This window comes from Arvicanthis niloticus, chromosome 4 (genome assembly GCF_011762505.2).
Source record: "Arvicanthis niloticus isolate mArvNil1 chromosome 4, mArvNil1.pat.X, whole genome shotgun sequence".
Lineage (NCBI taxonomy): Eukaryota > Metazoa > Chordata > Mammalia > Rodentia > Muridae > Arvicanthis > Arvicanthis niloticus.
In genome coordinates this window covers 25,479,871-25,502,048 of record NC_047661.1, presented here as the reverse complement: position 1 = coordinate 25,502,048, position 22,178 = coordinate 25,479,871, and the positions used below count along the sequence as shown (strand labels likewise).

The 22,178-nt window shown below is 38.5% G+C and overlaps 1 protein-coding gene across 1 annotated transcript; it reads right to left on the bottom strand.

Moving 5' to 3' along the window:
- Positions 1-236: 236 nt before the first annotated feature.
- Slc25a31 (solute carrier family 25 member 31) lies at positions 237-15,599 on the bottom strand. The gene is made up of 6 exons (XM_034500894.2): positions 15,248-15,599; positions 7,841-7,968; positions 5,225-5,342; positions 4,144-4,298; positions 3,165-3,290; positions 237-950 (listed from the first exon to the last, which is right to left on the bottom strand). Exons 1-6 carry the CDS (start codon positions 15,480-15,482, stop codon positions 750-752), a joined length of 963 nt encoding a protein of 320 aa, XP_034356785.1. The 5' UTR covers positions 15,483-15,599; the 3' UTR covers positions 237-749.
- Positions 15,600-22,178: the final 6,579 nt, after the last annotated feature.

Below are 22,178 nucleotides of genomic sequence, written 5' to 3'. Positions count from 1 at the left end.
GTGTCTCTACTAAGCCAGAGTGGCTTGAACTCTGGATCCTCCTGCTTCAGTCTCCTACAGTGCTAGGATTATGTGTACATTTCACTATATTCAGCTTGAAGACATCTTTTGTTGGCTAGCTGTAAGGCAGCTCCACTTCAACAAAAATGTTCTATGGTGCTCATAGGTAAAGTTAGTGTGTATCTGTGTGTGTCATGCATGAGAGCTGGAGGAAAAAGGCACATCACCATAGTTTTAAACTTGCTTTATTATCAATACAGAATACAAAATCTAATGTTCAGAGATTTCTTTTTCAAAGATATACTTACACTAGCAAGACTAAACATTAGCAAATAACCCAACCTATACTTTTCAAATAGTTTGATAGTGTCACTAAGTTATTATCAACTTTTCAACTGTCATACTATACAATTTCTTCTAAAAGATGGGATTACTGCTGTACTAAGGAAACCGAATTTTAAAGACACTTCCTCAGATTTCACATTATATGGTGTTCATCACAAGTGTAAGAATAAGTAACATACAATATCTATAATAAAATGCTTCACTATATGATTCTGGGTTTAAGTGAGAAGAAAACCATTTTTTGTCTTGACTTTTAATACTAAAATCTTGAAAAAAAATCTTTTCTTTATTGCAGAACAAATACTACAAGAGACACTGACAGCAGTAACACACTATCAAAATATATACAAATGGCAGCTATGTAATTTTCATGTTTTTTACATTAGAAATATGCATTTCTCAATTTAATCTCCTGATGAACTACCTCCAACATCAATGTTGAGGAATTCTTTGATTTTATCATATAACACCAAGACCAAAGCACCCCCTGTACCACGAAGGATGTTGGAGAAGGCGCCACGGAAGAATGCAGCACCTCCTTCATGATTGTATATTTTCAGAAAGCAGTCTATGGTTCCTTTATATTGTTTTTCAGATTCTCCACTCTATGTTAAAAAGACAAATAATTTTCTGTTACTTTATTATCTTTTTAGGACATTTTAGGACATCAGCATTATAGATAAAAACTAATACTATGTTGAGTTACTGAAAATATAATTAATACTGCACCGAGGGAGCAAAGAGTGTTCACACTTTTCAGAATCATCTGAAAACTGACCATACATCATTTGACAAATGTTATGAGATGACATGACATAAATCATAGCTTAGTCTTACCACATGTCAATTAACTGAAAGACTCAGAACAAAATTAACACTAGGAAAATAATGTGTGTTCAGAGATTAGGAAATTTTTTATTTTTAAAGAAAACTTGTAAAACTGAAGAACTCTAAGACTCTTTAAATCAGGGCTAATTAACATTAGAAAGAGGCTGATGAACTTTAAAAGTTTTTTTTTTTTAAAGAACATAAACATTAAAAAGTAGGAAAAGCTGGGTGGTGGTGGTGCAAGGCATTAATCCCAGCACTTGCAGAAGCAGAGAGGTAGAGAGGTAGAGAGGTAGAGAGGTAGAGAGGTAGAGAGGCAGAGAGGCAGAGAGGCAGAGAGGCAGGGTCTAGGTAGAGAGGCAGAAGAAGAGGTGGATCTGAGGTCTTGAAAAACCCAAAATCCAATTACCTCTCACCACCCCAAGTAAGAACAAGTAAATAAGCCTAAGCCATAAAAGATGTAGGAAACAAACAACAGATTATATGATGGGGAGATGGCTCAGGTCCTGTAAGTGTGAGGGCTTGACTTCAGATCCCCCAAATCCACTTAAAGCCTGAAATCTTAGAGCACACCTGTAATTCTACTGCTCCTACAGTAAGATGGGCGGTGAGGACTAGAGGTTCCTGGAAGCTTAAGGACCAGCTAGCCTAGTACTGGTAGGTAAACCTGAGACCCTGTGTTAAATAAAGTACAAAGTGAGGCCTGACACCTGAGGTTGTTCTATGACCTTCACAATAATGCACACACACAAGACTGCATAAACATGAACACACAATGATATTTTTAAGTTAAAAGATAATGAAAATAAAACATGAAGAGTTTAAATCAAAGTTAAATCTTTGAAATACTTGGGGAACTCTCTGTAATCCATGTTTCAGAGAAGAATAAGAATGGTTCCAAGTTGTTAGACTGCCAAGGAGAATGTGGATGCAGAGTAGAGACTTAGAGTAACATAAAACAAACTCCATGATAATTATTTTTAAAACTCAGAAAGCAGAAAAGTAATCCTATCAAAAACATAATTTATAATTTCCAGGGAAATAAATCCTAGAACTACAGAATTAGTGCCTCAGAAATGCAAGTGTCAAAGCCACTGTCACAAGGAAAGCTGCATAGACCATGCTTTCCACTCGAGTTTCCTCAGACTTTTCTTTTGGGAAGCTGCATCTGATGACCTCAGGCAGTGTGCATTCCCTGATTTTCTGCACATTTCTTTTTAGCCCTTAACTGTGTGTCTTCAATACTGCATTATGAGTTTGGGTATAGGTTCTGGCATTTTTTTGTATCACCAGAACTTAATTAAGTGTAGATTAAGCATTCAAATGTTTACTGAAGAAATGGATATAACATGAAAGAGATGGAATATATAAAATTTACACAAATTAAGTTTGGAATGTGAGATATTATAAATACTTTTTAAACTTTGGAATTCAAAATTACATACTTTATATAAAAATACAGCCAACAGAAAATTGTTATGCTAATAGCCTATAACTGAGTTCACTTGAGGTAATATTTCACCTAAGATGGATATACTCGAGGCTGGAGACACTCCTCAATGCTTAGGACACTTGCTGATCTTCCAAAGGACCTAAGTTTGATTTTCAGAACTCATATGGTAGCTCACAGCCATCTGTAAATTCAGTTCCTGGCTATCAAAATGCCCTCTCCTATCCTCCTTGGGCACACAGGTGGTGCACATACATACATAAAAGCAAAACACCCATACACATCAAATAACAATAATTATTCCACAAGTGTACAAAGATGAATATATTTGTCCAGTCTCTACCATCCATCCACACTCCCAGGAATGCAGGAATAGAAAGGCATTTTTGTTTTCACAGTAGAAAGGAAGCTATGCTGGCTTCTGGCTCTTTTACAGTAGGAAACAAACTGACTTTCAGCTAAAAGGTCTCTGAGACTCAAAAACATCACATTTGTGTTTGTAAGATACAGACTGAGTCAGTTAAACTTACAAATACATTACCTGCATCATCATACGTCTTCTAACTGTGTCAAAGGGATAGGAGAGTATTCCAGAACAGGTAGTCACGATTTGAGCAATGATAAAAGAGACAAGAAATGGGGTTTCCTTTGGCTTTGGCAATAAGCCCTAGGAGAAAAATGTATCAAGTAAGCAATAATGTTATTTTCCAAAGTTATCTTAAATTCTTTATTCAAAGGATAGTTTTATACATATATAAGAAGAGATGGAATAATATTTAATGTGCAACTAAACAAAAACAAACAACTGGAGCTGAGAAAGGTCAGTAGTGCCTACCTATCAAGCAGAAGCCCTGGATTTGGTACCCAGATTCCTTTGGGAACATGCTACAGTGATTAAGAGCAAAGATGTTTTGCTTGTCATTTAATGAATACGTTTGATAGCAACTGTTAGGACCATGAAGTTGTAGAGCACTTGATAAGGTTTCTAGAACTAAGTAACAGTTCAAAAATGGCAACCATTAATATAATCTGTCTTTTTCCTGCTTTAAAAAGTGCTATTAAAGTCTGAACTCAAAAGGCAAACTACAAAGGGACTTGGAAAATACCACACAGAATCCAACAGCAGCTGGTGCATAAACCAAGCCACATTTAATGAACTCTTCCCTAGTTCCCACATCAACCATCTGCATATAAGTGATAATAAAATTAACATAAACCAGAAAAAGTTAGAACATGTATTTTTAACTGCTAAAGATATGAAGGCCAAACCAGGACGCTTTCTGTGACATCCTGTGTATGATGCAAAAACCTTAAATGCTTCATTGTTGAAAAAAATGATCATGTAAAGTCAGTCATAATAGTTATAACTTAACTAAATATGGCAGTAATGAATAAAATTTCTTTTCTCTTATTTTATCATTCATTTTGTTTTATATATTTAATTATATATTAGAATACACTGATTAGAGTAAAAAGAACAAACCATGTATTTATTAGACCCATTAAAGTCATTCAATTACCTTAACAGTGTCATAAGCTCCAAAATAAGAGGCTCGATAAACAATGATACCCTGAACGGAGACACCAAACCCTTGGTATAGACCAATAATTCCATCTGACTTGGCTATTTTCATAATGCAGTCACCCAAACCAGTGAACTGCCGTTGCTCAGGACCTAAAATAAAGCATTGAAAACTATTAGGTAACATTTATATCAAACATCTTAGTCAAAGTAATTAAACATTTTAAAGATTCAAATGATGTAAAATTTCTAATTAAAGGACACACATAATCTCCTCATTCATCCAAGGAAGGTTTCAAAAAGTATTTCAAAAGAAATTACCTGAAAATACCAATCTCTTACAAAAGTAATTCAGGCAAACTGACTTGGTATTTTATCCAAATTATGAAAGAATACTTAGGAGGAAACAAAGGCAATCTCCAGGGTGAGAGCTGTTTATCACCCAGAGAGGAAAGAATCACTATAAACAATGGCAACAGAAAGATCTATGATTTAAAAAAAAAGTTACAAGTAAGCTTTGGGTTCACTATTGTCAAATGCCCATTTCCATTTTCTCTAATTTTAAAGAGAAAGAAAAAAGTAGTTACTCTAATCCTGATGGTTACATATCTGGTACAGAATAAATTCTGTAGACTAGAGACTGGAAAGATGGCTTGGTAGTTAAAGGTGTTTGCTGTTCTTCCAGAGTTCAATTCTCAGCACTTAGGCTAGATGGGTCACAAGTGCCTGCAATTTAAATTCCAGAGAATCCAACACTCCCTCTTCTGGCCTCTACCAGCACTTGTATACACATGACATTCACTCATACAGACAGATACACATAATTAAATCTCAAAAAACTTGTATGTGGTAACAATGTTGGCACACAACTGGTTCAAAGTACAAAGAAATAGTTAATGCTTATAAAAACTCTGTATCATGTCTAATCTCAGCACTCAGGAGGCAGAGGCAGGCAGATCTCCGAGTTCTAGGCCAGCCTGATCTACAGAGTGAGTTCCAGGACAGCTAGGTCTATATAGAGAAGCCCTCTCAGAAAGAAAAACACCCCCCCACCAAAACAAAACCCAAAAACTCTGTACCTTTTCCAATATCAACACCTAATCGGGTTCTGGCAAAATCTAGTGGATATACCACACACAAGGATGTTGCTCCAGCAGCCCCTCCAGAAGCCAGGTTTGCTAGAAACCACCTCCAGAACTAGAACACAAATTTCAAAAGCATTAAACTATAGAATCTAACTGTTCAACATGCTAATGAACTAATTTTCACAAAGGCTTAAAAAAAGCCCAAGATTTATAAGGTGCTCTTATAAACATTTATAACAATATGCAAAATGTTTCCCTCATATCCATGCATTTTCTTCCTCCACCCCACTTCCATGCTGAGGAGAGAGCCCAGGACAGCATCAAGGGCTAATGGGGAAAGAACATATTATCTAAATTGAAACTATTAAGGAAAAACACAGGGCTCTTATTGTAACCAATAAGAGCAAAGTGAAATATTCAAGACATATTCAGTCTCCTGCTACACTCAGTGCTAATATTTCTAGTGTTAGTTTTAAGTCTTGAACAGTTTGAAACTCCTAACTTTATCCTGGCCTAGCAAACAGTTGTTTCATGCTTTCACATCTACTTCTTTTATGAAGCATCTCATCTCTAGCCCTGTAAAACTCGACAGCCATAGCCTCTTCCTATCAACATTTTATGTCCAAGAACTAAAGGACCAAACCAAAATGTGTCACTGTAACCGGACTTTTATTTTAAAATTGTACTTAAAATTTTCAACTGTAGTTATTTATAATATACTTACATTCCTATAGATTTAATTCTTGAGGCCAAGATTATTTTTATTTAATACATTTAGTTACAATTCATACTTCAAACAACTTCTCCTTGAATACAATTCAACAAGTTAGATTCAGAGTTAAATAACCAACACACTTTTAAAATATTTTTATCACCTCCAAAATAATCCTGTATTCTTTATAAGTCAGTCTACATCCTCCCTAACTCTTGAGCCCCAGGAACTTACTTATTTTATCTCTATAGTGCCAATTATAGAGATTTCATATGAACAAACTAACACAGCATACAGAATTATCTGTGGTAGTTCTGTTTTCATTTGATAATGCTTTCGAAGTGGATTCATGTGGCAACATCGACTACTACACTTCATCTTGTTTAACTGACAAATGATAGTGCTATATGGACGATACATCTATCTGTCAATCAACTGTTTCCATTGGCTGCATGCCAGACCCTTAGGTCATCTAGCTTTTCACAGAACAAGTCGTGGGATTTTGCCCAGATACATATATTCAATAAACAATAGTTTTAATGAAATACATAGGTAATGCCACTGATTATTTTCCAACTCTGATGGCTCCTTTTAAGTGAAATGTATCTGTACTACTGTGTACCATGTTACATAATCACAGGCAGATATATAAATAAATGGATGGAAAGACTGCATATGACACTGAGGCAACTAACTCATAAAACGCTGGCAGAAAAGCATGAGCTGGTCTAGACTTTCTTAGGGATTGGACATAAGACATTAGAGAGTCTATTTAGTTATTAGTAAGAGTAGAAATGGAAACATTAAATTTTTGATACCTGATACTTTTTTACATTTTTTAAAAGCTAGAGATATACTTGTTTCCAGACAGGAGGAAAATCATGTATGTTCAAAGATACACATATGTAGTGTTTCAGGTAGTGCTGACATACTATGGATCCCAAATTAAGATACTCCAACCTAAAGAAAGGCCATCAAAGATCACTCTGATATTAACCTTATATTACAAACATGTAAATTATGTACATAACTATCTAACATATCTATTCTCCACTAAAATAGAAAAGCAGTATTGAGGAAGACTGCTTATACAAAATACACCCATGAAAAGCAGGTAAGAAGCAAGACTCCCATAGGAGGTGACCCAGGAAAAAAGGACACATGGTTTTTGTCCCTTGACAGGCCATCTGCTTAAGTCCAAGTGCCACTTATCACCCACTTTGCCTGATCAAATTCAAGTGAACCTCTACTTCTTATTACCAGTAAACCAAACATGACATAGAACATAAAAACTTATAATCTGCATCTTAAATTCTAGTAAATCTGTTTTTTTCCTTCATGAATAATAAAAAAGGCAGAGTACTGACTTGGGGTGGATAATATCTATTTTATTACTCAAAACAGTTCATGTAGTGCATGTAGAAGTTATGGAAATATGGTAGGCAAATCTAAAAAAGGGAAGCAGACTATTCAGGCAGAATAATGATCTTGAATTTATGTAACTACACCTCCCAAACTACATTAAACATGAAACTAAACAACCCAATAAAAGTTTCCATTATTATGCTGCTAATTTAAGATTTTACAACATTGTACTTTCATCCTCTTATATTTAGGTCATCCCATTCTAGTCAGCAAAGGTATTTAATACTTTAGTTTCCTTAAGACTTGCTTTGTTACTTAACATAAAAATTTTCCTATTCTGAAAATGTTCCATGTACACTTGAGAAGAATATTAATTCTACTGTGTTGGATGGAATGTCATGTATTTTTCTATTTTTATTATTTTTACAATTATTTTATTATTTTTACCAGCATACCTTCACTCCAAATGAGTCATTATGGGAAAGACAAATTCAAATTCTTAGAAAACTTTAGACATATTGAAAAATAATTACCTGTTTTTCTTTATTAACACCAGACATGAAAAGTTGTTTGTATTTGTCCTTAAAAGCGAAGTTTAAGGCTTGTGTTGGAAAGTATCGAATAACATTTGCCAAATTTCCACGCCAATAACTTAAAAATCCTACAGAATTAAACACATAAATCCATTTTGCATTAGTAAAAATTTTTTAAAACACATTTCTACTGAAGGAAGAAAATGCAGCATTAACTATGTGGCCCATCCCAATTTTGTTCACTTTAGAACAGAAAATCTGAAGAACTTAACAAAAGAAGTCATTAGCTAAACAAATATAGCAAGATTCACTGGGGAAAAAGCAGAGCTCACTAGTAACCTCTGGCCCCATCCCCAAACCTTGATGCCAATTCCTACAGTAATAAAGCTGTTAACTGTGAGTAAACTAGACCAAACAAACCTACTACTGGATCCACCTACTGAATTATACACATAGCCATGAGAAGTAAAGTGGGGTAACAAACTATGTTAGCTTCTTTTTACCTTCTGGAACCAAGTTGAAAGAGGGCTGGAATTTACCAAAAGGGGAGAGGAGGAATGTTGGGTGTGGTAAGAGGGGTTGGTCCATTTTATTTGAAAGTAGTCTCTCCTGGTCTGTTGAAGTAAATAATTTCCACACCTTAATTCTCCATGTACTGCCCAACCTTCATGACTCAATCAGCATGTGTTTAAAATGCAAAGTTATCCTTATATTCCAGAGCCCCTCTAGAGTATGACAGTTAACTCTTCCCTAGTCTTGATTATTTTCAGGAGATGTCGAAGTGTCAAGTGGTTTGTGCACTTTTGAATAAGGTATCTCTAGTCCCAATTTGGAGAATGCCCCAAATCAGGCCTTTAAAAATAAACATTAAAAAAATGAACCAGTAATCTCATAAAATGAAATGTTTACTTATTCCGGACTTGAAAATGAGAATGCAAATTAAAGCCACAGTTATTTTGTATTTGTTAGCTATTTTCAAAAAGATAAAAGTATTAGTAAGTATGTAGAGAAAAAGATAAATCATTGTATAAGATATGAGATTCTCTCCAAAACTAAAAGCAGAAGTACCATAAGGCCTACAATCCCACTACTTAGTACTTATACAGAGGAACTAAAATTAAGATGCCTTTCCATGTGAAAGCACTACACACAACAGCCAACATACAGGATGCCTAAGCATCCATCAACAGATAAAGAAAATGAAGACTATATACACAACAGAATCACTGTTCCTTAAAAGAAAGTCCTAGCATTTCCAATTACATTTATAAACATGAGGGTATTATGCTAAGTGAAATAGGAAGGCACAAAAAGAAAAATGCCACATATTATCACTTATATGTAGAATCTAAAAACATCTAACAGAAGTAGACAGTAGAATGGTAGCTCCCACAGGCTGGGCAGGGGTGTGTTTGGGGGTAAGTAGGGGAAAGTGAGATGTTGGTTACACCAGGTGAGGAAGTTTTGGATATCTAAGACAAAGTATGGGGACTTTTAAAAATTATTTTTTTAAAGACAGGGTTTCTTTGTGTAACCTCCAATGTCCTTGAACTCGAGAGTGGCCTTGAAATCCCAGAGATCTGTCTCTACATGCCCCTCCCTCCTTTAAAGAAATGTAACAAAGTCTGTTAAAGTAAAAGCAAATAGCTCCCATTGGATTGGGAGGGGGTCCCAGAACTAGAAATCTACAGGATGGTGACTACTGTTAATAATACTGGTATCTTCAAGCTTCCTAAAAAAGTAGACCATAAACATTCTGGAAAAATACAAAATTATCTAATTATATATGGTGATGAATATGTTAGTTTGCTTGATTGTGGTAAGAGAACTGAATTAGCTAGAGCCAGGCTGACTCCATGACAAGGTGTAAACAGGCAGTTTGGGAGATTAAGCCCAAGTTTCTGTTTCCCAGAAATGAGAACCTGGATCCAGGAACCTGTGGTCGGCCAACCATAGTCTTGGGCAACTTGTCATCTAGCCTGAAGCAAAAAAAATAGGTAGCTAAAATAAGTAAGTGATCACCCTGTAAAGTCTCAGAGCCCTAACCAATTACAGAATCTGTCAGATCCCTAGAGATAGAGCTAACCAATCAAGGTTAAAGGGCACATACTGCTCCTTGGAATTCCCCTAGCTGACAATAAAAGCTGGGCCTCCAAATCCACCAGGTTTTCCATTCTCAAATGGGAAGACCCCTGCATGCAGGAAATTCTGCTGAACAAATGCTCTTTATTGTTGCATATTATTTGAGTCTGGGGTATAATTCTTCAGCAAATCACCAACCCTTACAGTGGTTATCAAGATAACATACATATATGAACACATACCCCTATACATGATAAATTCATATTTTTACCAGTCCCCTTTTAAGAAAGCTAGAAAAATAATTTTTGAGGCAACATTAACAGGAAAAATACTAATCTGCTAGATACTTCTTTTAACTCGTTTACCACTAATACCTACCCATTTAAGAGTGGTATTACCGCCCCCCCCCCCCCCAGATGAAGTATTAGGTTAGAACAGCTTCTAGGGTTCAGGGAATTTGTTCAGCATAATTTGTAACTATATAGAATTAGAAGTGAAACACAAGCAGTCTGAGAAAATACCTCATGTGTCTAAAAACACTTTAACCATGCATATGCTTACTGCACTAAGGCCGCCAATTTTCAGGTGTGGCAGTGCACATCTTTAACTCTAGCATTTGAGGCCATCCAGAATTTCACACAGCTAGGGTCTAGAAAAGGACTGGGGGTAACACTCAAATGCAAGTAAAATAAAAAATTTTAAACATTAGGAATTTGAGCAAATAATAAGGGAGTTATTTCTTTCTAGTGAGAGTTGTGCAAAATTATTGACAATGATGGCAATTTAAATTTTTGGACTATTTTTAGTGGTATTTAAATTATTACTAGTTAAGAAAACACTTTCAAAAACAGAGCTATACATTTGTTTTTTCAGAGTCTGATCTCTATAAAAGAGAAATCAGAGAGTGAACTATGACTGTAAAAAATGATGATGAGTAAGACTTAAACTTCTGAACCACAGCCATGGTAATATAGTGGCACTACACTGCCAAAAGATAAGGTCCGTTTAAAAAGGTTCAAAAAGGACTTTTTTGTAGGAGTCTTTTCAACTGATCAAGGGAGATTTAAAAAAAAAAAAAAAAACAAAAAGCAATAAAAATCAAAACAAAACAAAACCCAGGAAACTGATTTGCAGTCACACAAGAAAGACACTGGTAGTTCCATTTTGTACATGGCCCACACACACATTAATGATCACTCTGAAAATAGCTAACTCATTTCATTAATTACTCGTTGTAATTCTGCAATAATGATTACTGCACCAGATGTTCATTTCATCAAAAAACCGAAGCTTTGGTTAACATCCTGAATACAAATGAAAATTTTCATGACAAAATATCTTTAAATCAACACAAGTTCCTGAGTGAGCATCACATTTGTAATTAATGGTATAACTAATCTTTCCTTTCTTTTTGTAAGATTTTAATTTTACTATGCAGCAGTGCAGGCAGTCCTTAAACTTGCAGAAGTCCTCCTGACTCTTCCTTGTGTTTCATGTTATTTTGATTTATAAGTATATTCCTCTTAACTGTACACGAAAAACTTCCCCCATAAAGTTTCACAAATGCCTCTAGGTGGCAATACTCTCCTTGCTGTGAATCATACCTAGGCACAGGCTATTATATCCTGATGCATGTAACAATGATTCACATATAAGAACAGAAAATTTCTCAAAGTTCTGCTTATGATTACCTCTGGGAAGGTAAAGATAATGAGGACCAGAAAAATATATAAAATTAGCTTGAGTTACAAGAGTCATATTTAAGGAGGTATATTTTTTTTCTTTTTTTTTATTAGATATTTTATTTACACTTCAGATGCCATCCCCTTTCCACATCCCCCCCCCCCAGAAAACCCCTATCCCATGCCCCCTTTTTCTTTTTGCACATATACATTTTTTTACAAGTTAATCATAGGCTTTATAAGTTTGGTATTGCTCAATCAAAGGTGTAACCCACTACCCAACCTAGATATATCAACTATCTTTGACTGGTGGAGATACATGAACATCTGCCTCCCTGTCTCCCCCCTCTTTCTCTCTTTCATCACCTAGCTTCTCCTCTCCTTCTTCTCCTCCTCTTCTTACTCCTTCTCTTCTTCTCAGTACTCCTCCCACCTTAGCTCCTCCTACATATCACCCTTCCTGTTAAAATGAAACTTTTCTCTCAAAATACAATTAGAGCATACTTATGCCAATTTGTACCCGTGAGGTACAAGATAGTCCTCATACCCAGTCCAACATTTTGTTGACTAACCAGAATCTCTGTCGTCTCTCCTAACTAAAACACTTAGTTCTGAACCTGGCTTTTTCCTTGGCTTTAGGATGAATGTCAGCTGACGACCATCCACTCAAATCTTTTCTCTCAAGGTAAATAGCCAGAATTGGCTATGAGGCTATAAGTTTTCAACCCTGTCAGAAATCCAGAATGACTGAGTTAACTATAATTGTGGGAAGCACAAAGCATAGCTTCTAAAACTTAGCCAATTTATAGAGACCTCTGAACACCTGGACACTCCCTCTACTACAAAACGTTGGAGCATCTGTTCTTCCGTCTTCTGGCCCAGGATCATCTGACAGACCTTAGTGATGCAGAATTATTAAGGGCTGATTAAGAAGGCATATTTTTAAAATTAAAAAAAAACTTGTGTTTAAAGTTTCAGAAAAAAAAAACTTAAATACTTAAGATACAATTACATTAGCTTTGGGAAGCATAGCCTGATTTGAACACTTCACCTAAATATTTAAAGCAGCAAGTTAAAAATAGATAGGTCACCTTTTTTGAAACAGGCCTCCAAATGTAGCTTTAGTAGGCCCTTGAACTATCATCATCCTATTTCAACAATATAGGCATTTTATTTTTAAATTTTTAGTTATAAGCCTGATGTGGTGGTGCATGCCTTTAATCCCAGCACCCAGGAGATAGAGACAGGCAGATCTCTGAGTTTGGGGCCAGTCCTGAGTTCCAGGACAGTTCAACACACAGTAAGAGCCTATCTAAAATTTTTTCCAGAAAAAAATTGTTTTATGTGTATGAATGTTATGCTTGTATTCATGTATGTGCATCATATGCATGCCTGGCGCCCACCAAAGACAGAAGATGGCACCAAACCCATGGAACTAACTACAGATGCTTGTCAGCTGCCATATGGGTGTTGAGAACCAAACCTGAGTCCTCTACAAGAGAACAGGTGCTCTTAGTGCTGAGCTATCTTGCCAGCCCTGCAGATGGGTATTCTAGATACAGTTTAGATGGGTCCTACCCTTAATCTACTCTATTTACCAGTTATGAATAGTTACCACATCTCTAGAAATAAAGTACCTTCCTCAGGCCTCATTTTCTTTTTACACATATTATGGTTTAGAATGCTGCCCAGGCTGCTCCTCAGCACGTCAGGTTAAGCAGTATTTCACCTGGATAGACTGTTGTTTTGTTGCTTTATTTTAAGAAAACTCTACCACAGACCTAGCAGCAAAAGAAAGGACTGCTCTGAAGTTGATGCTACTTCATTTCTTGTTCTGAACAACTCTATTTTCTTTTTAAAGTTTGTACAGGGTTTTCAATAGAACCCAAATTACTAATGGATGTAAGGCTTCTGATAAGCTGGTTAGCTAATATAGGAGCCATTTTCAGCAATGGTTCATGAAGGGCTTCAGTGTTTCTTTTTCAAATCATTTCAATGTTAATAAAAAACTCCACACCCAAAACATAAAAACTAAAAAAAAAAAGTAATACTGATTCTATGATTGGTTTGTATTTTGTTCAGTGTTTTTTTTTTTGTTGTTTGTTTAACTTTGATTTTAAAATTATCATGTTAGAACTGATGAGATGGCTCAATAGGTAAACGCACCCATTGCCAAACCTGATGACCTGAGTTCTACCTCTGGGAGTACACTCACAGAGTGGAAGGTGAGAACTGTCCTCTGCAAGTTTTTCTCTGACTCCACATACATGCATGGCATATTATGAATGCATACACGAAGACACACAAAGCACATTTTTAATAAATGTTTTTAGCAGTTATATTAGAATTCCATTTGCCATGATTACTTTTACATTCTGTGCAGAGAAGCCTGCCTTATTGAAAGCCCTGGTTGTCAGTGGTTCTCCAAAATAAGCAGAGCTTTTCACTGATTAAGCATCACAATACTCAGAGGCCACAATGCATCTGTATTTGTACTTCTCAGATGCTTACCACCTCAAGAAATATCTAAGCCATTTGAATATTACTCAACATACAGTATCATGCAACCTGGGCCAGGCACAAATACTGATCTAACAGACCTATAGAGAAAGGGCTGGGTAGGGTCTCACCTGCACACAGGATACACTTAAGTGCCTTTTTGGCCTTGGGAACTCAGGTTAGATGGGTCAAGACACTAAATTCTGGCAGGTTAAAAAATAGTTCTATAATCCCAGGACTCTCAAAACAGGCAGGAAGGTCAACTCAAGTTCGGTATCAGTCTGGTCTACATAGAATATTCCAGGCTAGCAAGGGCTACATAGACCCTGTTTCAAAAACAAAACAACAACAACAACAACAAACCAACCAACCAACCAAAAAACAAAACAAAACAAAACACAGTGGTCCTGCACATTCACCAAAACACTACCACCACAAACTAAGAAACAAACACAGAAAGAAACATTTGCTAGGCTACAGCTGGCAGCTGCTTGCACCTTATCTAAACACACTTCTCTGGTTGACCCCCTCCCCCTTTCTTTTGAGTCACTCCCTTTTCTCGGGATGGTTTCCCTTTCCTCTTATCACTCCTTCTCTAGAAAACACACTCTTTTCCACTTAGTCACCCAATTCCTCTGCACCACCCCTTCTGGTGTCACCTCAATGGTTGAGTGACCCTCTTTTTAAATGACCTTTTTTTTCCCTGGGTTACCCCTTATCTCAGTGACTCCCATTACCACTAGGTCAATCCTCCTCGTATCACTTTTTCCTCTGAGTCACCTCTTCTCTGGATGACTCCCTGATTTAGAAGATAGTCCCCTTCCTTCCTCTGGTTCACTCCTTCAGGGTCACCATGCCCCCTAAATGGCTTTCTCTGGACGATCCTCTTTCTGCTGTGTCATTCTTTTCCTCTAAATCACATCCTCCTCTGGTCACCTTCTCTGTATGATTCCCTCCTTTAGGAGACCCCCTTCTTTCCGGGCCACCCTTACTCTGGATAAGCCCCCCTTTCTTCTGGACTGCCCTGTCAGCGTCACCTCCTCCTCTGGGTGACCTCCTTTTCCTTTAGGTCACCCTTGCCAGTGTCACTCCCTCACCCCACCCGTGTCTGGGACGCTAAAGCCAAGCACGGTGCCATACACACCTTGCTCGCGAGGGATGCGCACCAGGCAGTCTATCATGCCCTTGTAGCGCGCCTCAGGACTTATCTGCTTGGAGGACGCCTGCACTTGCAGCAGCAGCTTCACTCGCTCGATGGGTGCCACCGCTGTCTTCGACACCGCGGCCGCGACCCCGCCGGCCAGCAGGTCCTTCGCGAAAGACACGGGGTCGAACAACGCCTTCTTTGAAGACTGCTTCTTGGAGGAGTCGTTCGACATGCTGGACAGAGGACGGACAACAGGACACCTGCAGCACCACAGCCACACTCAAGCAACAAGGACGAGAACCGGAAAACCGCTTCAGCTTTATCCTGGCGGGAAAGCAGCGCTGAGAATGCTGGGAGAACAGCGCATCCGGCACGGGCCTAAGAGCTGCGCAGGCGCGCCCAACGGCCTTGGCGCCTGGCGTGGGCCATGTGACCCCAACACGTGTTTCCAGTCGCGCATGCTCAAAAAGTACACGGCTGTATTTGCAAGTGGGGCGGGGGCACTGAGTGCTCCTGCTGGCCAGATGGTCCTTCCGCCTCCACCTACGCTGTGATTAACTAAATGTTACTCAGTCCGCGGTTAATTTACCTCCCGCTTTCCTTACCGGTAGGCACATTCTGGCCAGATGCTGCATGCCTGTAATCCCGGCAGGTGCAGACACTCATGGCCACACGGCAAATTCGAGGCCAGCCTGGGCTACGTGAGCCTGTGGTTTAGAAGAGACATCCACATTCTATTTTAGCAGGGACCATTTGTCTAGTCACCCTGGACTTGCTGGTTCCTCCTCAGAAGTCAACATGTTTCTCCGTTATATTTTATTTAAACTGAAATTTCTATTGAAAAGTGATTCTAGATTGAGATGGAATTTTTAAGGGAGATGGGACAGTCGTGTGTTGTGTTGTTGGTTTGTTCAAATTGATGTATTAAGCTAAGTCCCAATCATTAAATTAGGTTTTATGTAATATTTAACTCCTCCGGATAACTTTTGTTTTGTTTGAGACAGGGTTTCTCTTTGTAGCCTTGGCTGTCACGGAGAAATTTGAAGTCATAGAGATTACAGGATTAATGGCATGCACCACCATGCCTGGGTCTCCCTCTAGGGGAATTTTACTTTGCAGGTTTAAGAATCAATGACTTTCTAAAAGAGTAATTCACAAGCTCCCCCCCCCCCCCAGAACCTTACTCTTAGAACATATTAAAGTCTACAGAAACCTTTTTTGTTGTTATTGTTAAATATGCTGACAAGTACATTAAAGATCTTTAAAACTGTACATGTATCCAGTTAAAATAATGAGAGGTCGATTGCAAAGTACATTAATACATTTAGAATGATTTTCATTTTTAAAATCATGAGTCAGGATCTTATTCCAACCCTGACTGGCCTCCAATTTATGGCAAAATTCCCATTATAGCCTCTGGAGTGTGAGCCACTGTGTATAGCTAAAAGTATATTTTTATTTTTTTAATTATTCTTTGCCGGGCAGTGGTGGAGCATGCTTTTAATCCCAGCACTTGGGAGGCAGAGGCAGGTGGATTTCTGAGTTCGAGGCCAGCCTGGTCTACAGAGTGAGTTCCAGGACAGCCAGGGCAATACAGAGAAACCCTGTCTTGAAAAAACAAAAAAAAAAAAAATTCTTTGATGGTTTCCTATATTTAGTGAATTTTAATTGTGTTCACCCCGGTTAACTGAAGGGAATCATGGAGTTGCCCTGGTCTAGCTGTCTTGAGAGGCATGTATCATAGGTTTTTCAGGTTAGAGTCATTGGCTCTTGGGACAGTGTTTCAGGAGAACCTAAGGCATTCCTCAGGGCAGTGAAACACTCAGGCCACCTTGTGTTTCTCTGTGTTCCCTAGAAGTCAGTGAAGCATATAAAGGCTTGACAGGACAATTGGTCTTTTGTTGTTGTTGTTTTGTTTTTCGAGACAGGGTTTCTCTGTGTAGCCCTGGCTGTCCTGGAACTCACTCTGTAGACCAGGCTGGCCTCGAACTCAGAAATCTGCCTGCCTCTGCCTCCCAAGTGCTGGGATTAAAGGCGTGCGCCACCACCGCCCGGCGGACAATTGGTCTTAAACATGAATTTTTTTATACCTTGTATAACCTGCAAACATCATTGTATCCTGGCTACTAAACATGGTATTGATTCTGGCAACCACCATTATTCTCTATTTTTGATAAGATATAAAAAAAAAAATCTGATAGCTTGAAATAAACTTGTCATACTCTCAGTCTTATTGTGACTTCTCCAAGCCATACCTGATTAAGATTCATTTCTCATCAGCCATCTTTCCTCCCTTCTCCTCTTTTTCCCTCCCCACTCTTCTACCTGCATTCCACTGAGTTTGCTTTGAATTGTTTGTGTGAGCATGGGTGAGAGTAACAGAAGCTACTTTTCAGTGGCTGCACCTCTGAAGATGATGGCACTCTCACCCCAAGAAGCTCTTAACTAGGCATTTGCCTCCTAAGGAGGGTAGGTCTTCACAAGCCTCTTCTAGAATCCAAGAAGCAATGTTGGTATGACCCGCCTAAATGCAGGTAACTGCAGTTGCAGTGGATTCATGAATGTAGTGGTAGGTTGTATCCAGAAGACCTGGATACGGATCCTCCAGCTCTAACATTCTTCTGTCACACTCTTGGAACCTTGGATGGGTGATACAGTCACCTCATTTAGGGGCAAGCACCATGCTGTCACTCATTCTTAGGACTCAGATTACTTCTGAGTTAATACCGCGTTAACCATCACCTGTAGCTATAAGAAGCACCGACTGATGGGTTAGAAATGTGAGTATTTTTAAAACAGCTTTTGAAATGTCCCTTTAGCATCAGGTGGTGGTGGCACACACCTCTAATCCTAGCACTTGAGAGGCAGAGCCTGGTGGATCTCTATATAAGTTCGAGGCCAGCCTGGTTTACAGAGTGAGTTCCAAGGTTACACAGAGTAGTCCTGTCTCAAGAAACACACACACACACACACACACACACACACACACACACACACACAGAGTTCATTTAGCAAAAACAATAGGAGTAGGTTCTCCCACTAGGGCTTATGGCTCTCTCAGCCATGGGTTCTTGACCAGGTGTACAGGGCCATAGTTGCTTCTTGTGAAGTGGACCTCAGATTCAACAAGAAAGCAGTTGGTTATTAAGTCACTACTAAACCCATGGATACATCTTTTATTGTAGATTGGCATTATAACTCATGGGGTTCACAGCTGGGTGCGAATGTTGGTGCTTCGTCTCCCCAAGCAGACTACACAATATCTTCTTGCACTATGGAAGCTAGCCATTAGGTAGAAAGCCTAAAAATCAATTTTTCAAAATTAAAAAAATGTTTTGTATATATATATATATATATATATATATATATATATATATATATATGATATGTGTGTGTGTGGATAGGTAACTATTCTACATTTTTTAAATGTAATACTTGACAAGACAGTTGAATCAAACACCATTGATTTTGTTTTCTACAATATTACACATGTAGCTCCTAGAAGATCATCCCATTGTCTCATTAGAGCAGAATGAAAATAAAAACAGCCACTCAACACTCAACACCATTAAGAGAATAGTTTTAACTTATGGGATCCTGAAAGGGCTCGGTTCAACAAGCCTGCCCTCACCCCACATTTGAGGCCTCTTCAGAAGCTGATACCACATTTCAAGCTTCTCTTGGTACTACCCTGAGAATGTCTTTCTTTTCTTTTCCATCTGGATTTTCCTTTTTTTCATCCAGATCCTCCTATGGCAGCATATACATATTCCCAATTGCTTTCTAAAGCGTGTTCGCTATTTTTTGGTTGACAATCTGTCTTATGTTTCAATTGGTATAACCTACCAAGAACTTTGCGATACTTTTATTGGGAGCTGGATGAGTTTTGGCTTTTTTGAACAAAAGGATCTAATTTTCACTGGTATCTTCAGCGAGCTATAAGCTTTCTAATTTTGTGTCTAGGAAAGAGGTGTTTAGGTCAGGACAGTAGACCAAGAGTCTTGTTAATATTTTGATTACTGCTCATGTCAATTGTCAGGTTCCCCTGGTTCCTTCCATGTATCTCTGTCGCGCCCGTACTGCCTGGCTTTGTGGGCCAAAATGTTGCAGCCTGCTCCGCTCCACGCTTGGCAGCCACTGTGTCTTGGCCCAAGCTGCTGCTCCAGTCCGAGGGTCAGGGGGTCTAGCGAGAGAGAGAGTGGGGATAAAGGGGAAGAGACATGAAGAATGGAGACAAGACAGAAAGTCTGATCAAGTCTCGTTTATTGAAGGGAATTCTGAGGTATTTATATGCTTTTGCCACGTGCCTTGCAGGCACGTGGATACCACGTGCCTTGCAGGTGTTGATATGACGTAAGCCTTACAGGCGTCTATAGGTGTATAGCACGAGTACCGTGCGCCTTGCAGGCGTGGCTACCCCGTGCGCCTTGCAGCTGGGGGCAGTAAACAGCAACACAAAATATGTGGGATATCAGAGTGTGCTTCAGCTGTTGTAGGCTATTGAAAACCAAATCTCTTATCAGGGTATATGGTTCCAGATGGCTGCAAAGATAATCTAGCCGCTTTCTGCTAAAAGTTGGCTCCCAACAGGTCCCCCTTTTTAAATTTTTTTCAAAAGGGAAGGCTGGGAAAACTTACGAAAACTGTGCCTGTCCTAGGTTGGAACAAAGGACCCCAGCCTCCCTTTCCTGTCCTTGGATACTCAACAGCCATTGGTTGAGCTCCTGTCTTAGGATGGTGAGGCCTCCCTTCTTTTAGGGGCAAGGGTCTCGATATGCTCTCTTACCCGTCATTGACTATCCGGCTTAGCTCGAAAGTTAGAGGTTAATCCTCATCAGTCTTGATGACAGAGGTTTCAGAGTCCCCTACTTCCAGCCTGTAATATTGGACCTGTATGGGTTTCATTTGAATAGCATCTATCTGTTGTCATATAAAAGCCATCAGTCAGTTGAACCACATCAACCCAAGAGACTTAGCAATGCCTGAATATTCAGTATAAAAGCAACACTCTTTTTTAAGGGTATCTCACAAAAATACAGAATTGATCATAGCTTTGATCTTAACAAAACAAGTAAGGAAATCCCTGTTCCTGCTCAATCAATCTCAAACCCAAAAAACAACTATAATAACTGTGGTAGTGGGTTTAAACAATATACCCTACTAAATCATAAGTCAGGGAATCAAGAGTCCAATAGAGCCACCCTGAAGATGCGGGTGGTGATGTCTCCTTCAGCACTGAGAACTTCCCAAGTCAGGTTTACTCGTTGATCTGTTCCCGTTTGAAGGCAATTGTGAAGCATCTTCATGTTTCCTTCATATTTCCTGCAAAGAAAAAATATGCTTCTCAGGGGGTTTCTCCTCCCTGGATTTGTTATTGTTGTCTATTTGTTTAATCAGTCTCTCTAGCAGCCAACATGCAGCATCTGCAGTTTGGGAATAGATGCAAACAGAACCTCTTCCCCAGATAAGCACTGGATCTGGCCCATTCCAGATTCCAGTTAATGGGTCTTTCCAGAGGACTGTTGCAAAATTCTTTTTGGTATCAGGATTCCAGAATCTATCTGCAGCAGATTTTCCTTCAGAATCCAAAGTTAAAAAATTTAAAATAAAGAGTGCATGATGAAGGATATTTCTGGGGGATCCTTGGTAGGATACCATTCCCCTTTTTTAATTTTTTCAAATTGACATTTTATGGTTTGATGTGCCCTTTCTACCATACCTTGGCCCTGTGGATTATATGGAATACCCGTTTTATGTAGTATTCCCAATTTCTCACAAAACTGGTGGAAACTGGAGCTTGTATATCCTGGGCCATTGTCAGTTTTTATCTGTTTAGGCACACCCAATACAGCGATTGTAGCAAGCATATGATCGATCACATGCTTGCTTGCTTCTCCAGTTTGTAATGTTACATAAATGAAACCACTGAATGTGTCTATACATACATGTATATATTTTTGCTTGCCAAATTCAGTATAACGAGTAACATCCATTTGCCAGATACTGTTTGGTATCAGTCCCTTTGGATTTACACCCAAATGAGGAACTGGTAAAAGTTTAACACATGATTGACATTGTTTGACAATTTGTCTAGCTTGTTCTCTGGTAATTTTAAACATAACTTTTAAGGTTTTAGAATTAAGGTGATGTAACTCATGAGCCTTTATGGCCTGATCCAAATTAGATTTTTGATCTGATAAAGTCACTGCAGCTATCCGAGTAGCTAGGTCTGCCTTGGTATTTCCTTCAGAGAGAGGACCTGGTAGCCCAGTGTGGGCTTTCAGGTGTCCTATAAAGAATTTACACTTTCTCCTCAAAATTAATTGTTGGCACTGTAAAAACAAATCAGCTGCTTCTGAGGAATGCTTTATTTGTGCAGCAGTTTCTAGCAGAGGGATAGACTGAGCTATATATGAGCTATCTGTATAAATATTAATAGTTTGATTTGGAAATGCTTGAAACACCGCAATAACAGCATGTAATTCAACCAATTGAGCTGACACAGATGATGTAGCAAAAGAGATTACTTGATCCTTAAAGGCATAAGCAGCTGTTCCTGATGAGGAACCATCAGTGAAAACTAGCAATGCTTCCTTGATAGGTTCATGTGCAGTACGAGATGGAAAAACAAATTCATGATGATTACAAAACTGAACCAATTTATCTGGTGGATAATGACTATCTATCTGACCAGCAAATGAGGCACATGCAATAGGCCAGACTTCAGAATTCTGCATAAGCCAATCAACCTGATGCCTTGTATAAGGTTGTACTATGACATCAGGATCTTTTCCAAAATATTTTTGACTGTTATCTCTGCCTAACATAATCGTATCTGCTACAGCTGCATAGTATGGATTAAGAACCTTCTTGGGGGATGAGGGAAGATGAACTCATAATATGGGTGCAGTTTGCCAAAAAACTGCAG

Excerpts from the sequence above, each read along its gene's own strand:
- Slc25a31 (XM_034500894.2), bottom strand. The coding sequence starts at position 15,482 with ATGTCGAACGACTCCTCCAAGAAGCAGTCTTCAAAGAAGGCGTTGTTC. Across the intron at positions 4,299-5,224 it reads AGGTGTTGATATTGGAAAAG|GTCCTGAGCAACGGCAGTTC; the intron begins GTACAGAGTTTT and ends GCTTTATTTTAG. Across the intron at positions 951-3,164 it reads GAAGACGTATGATGATGCAG|AGTGGAGAATCTGAAAAACA; the intron begins GTAATGTATTTG and ends TTTTTAACATAG.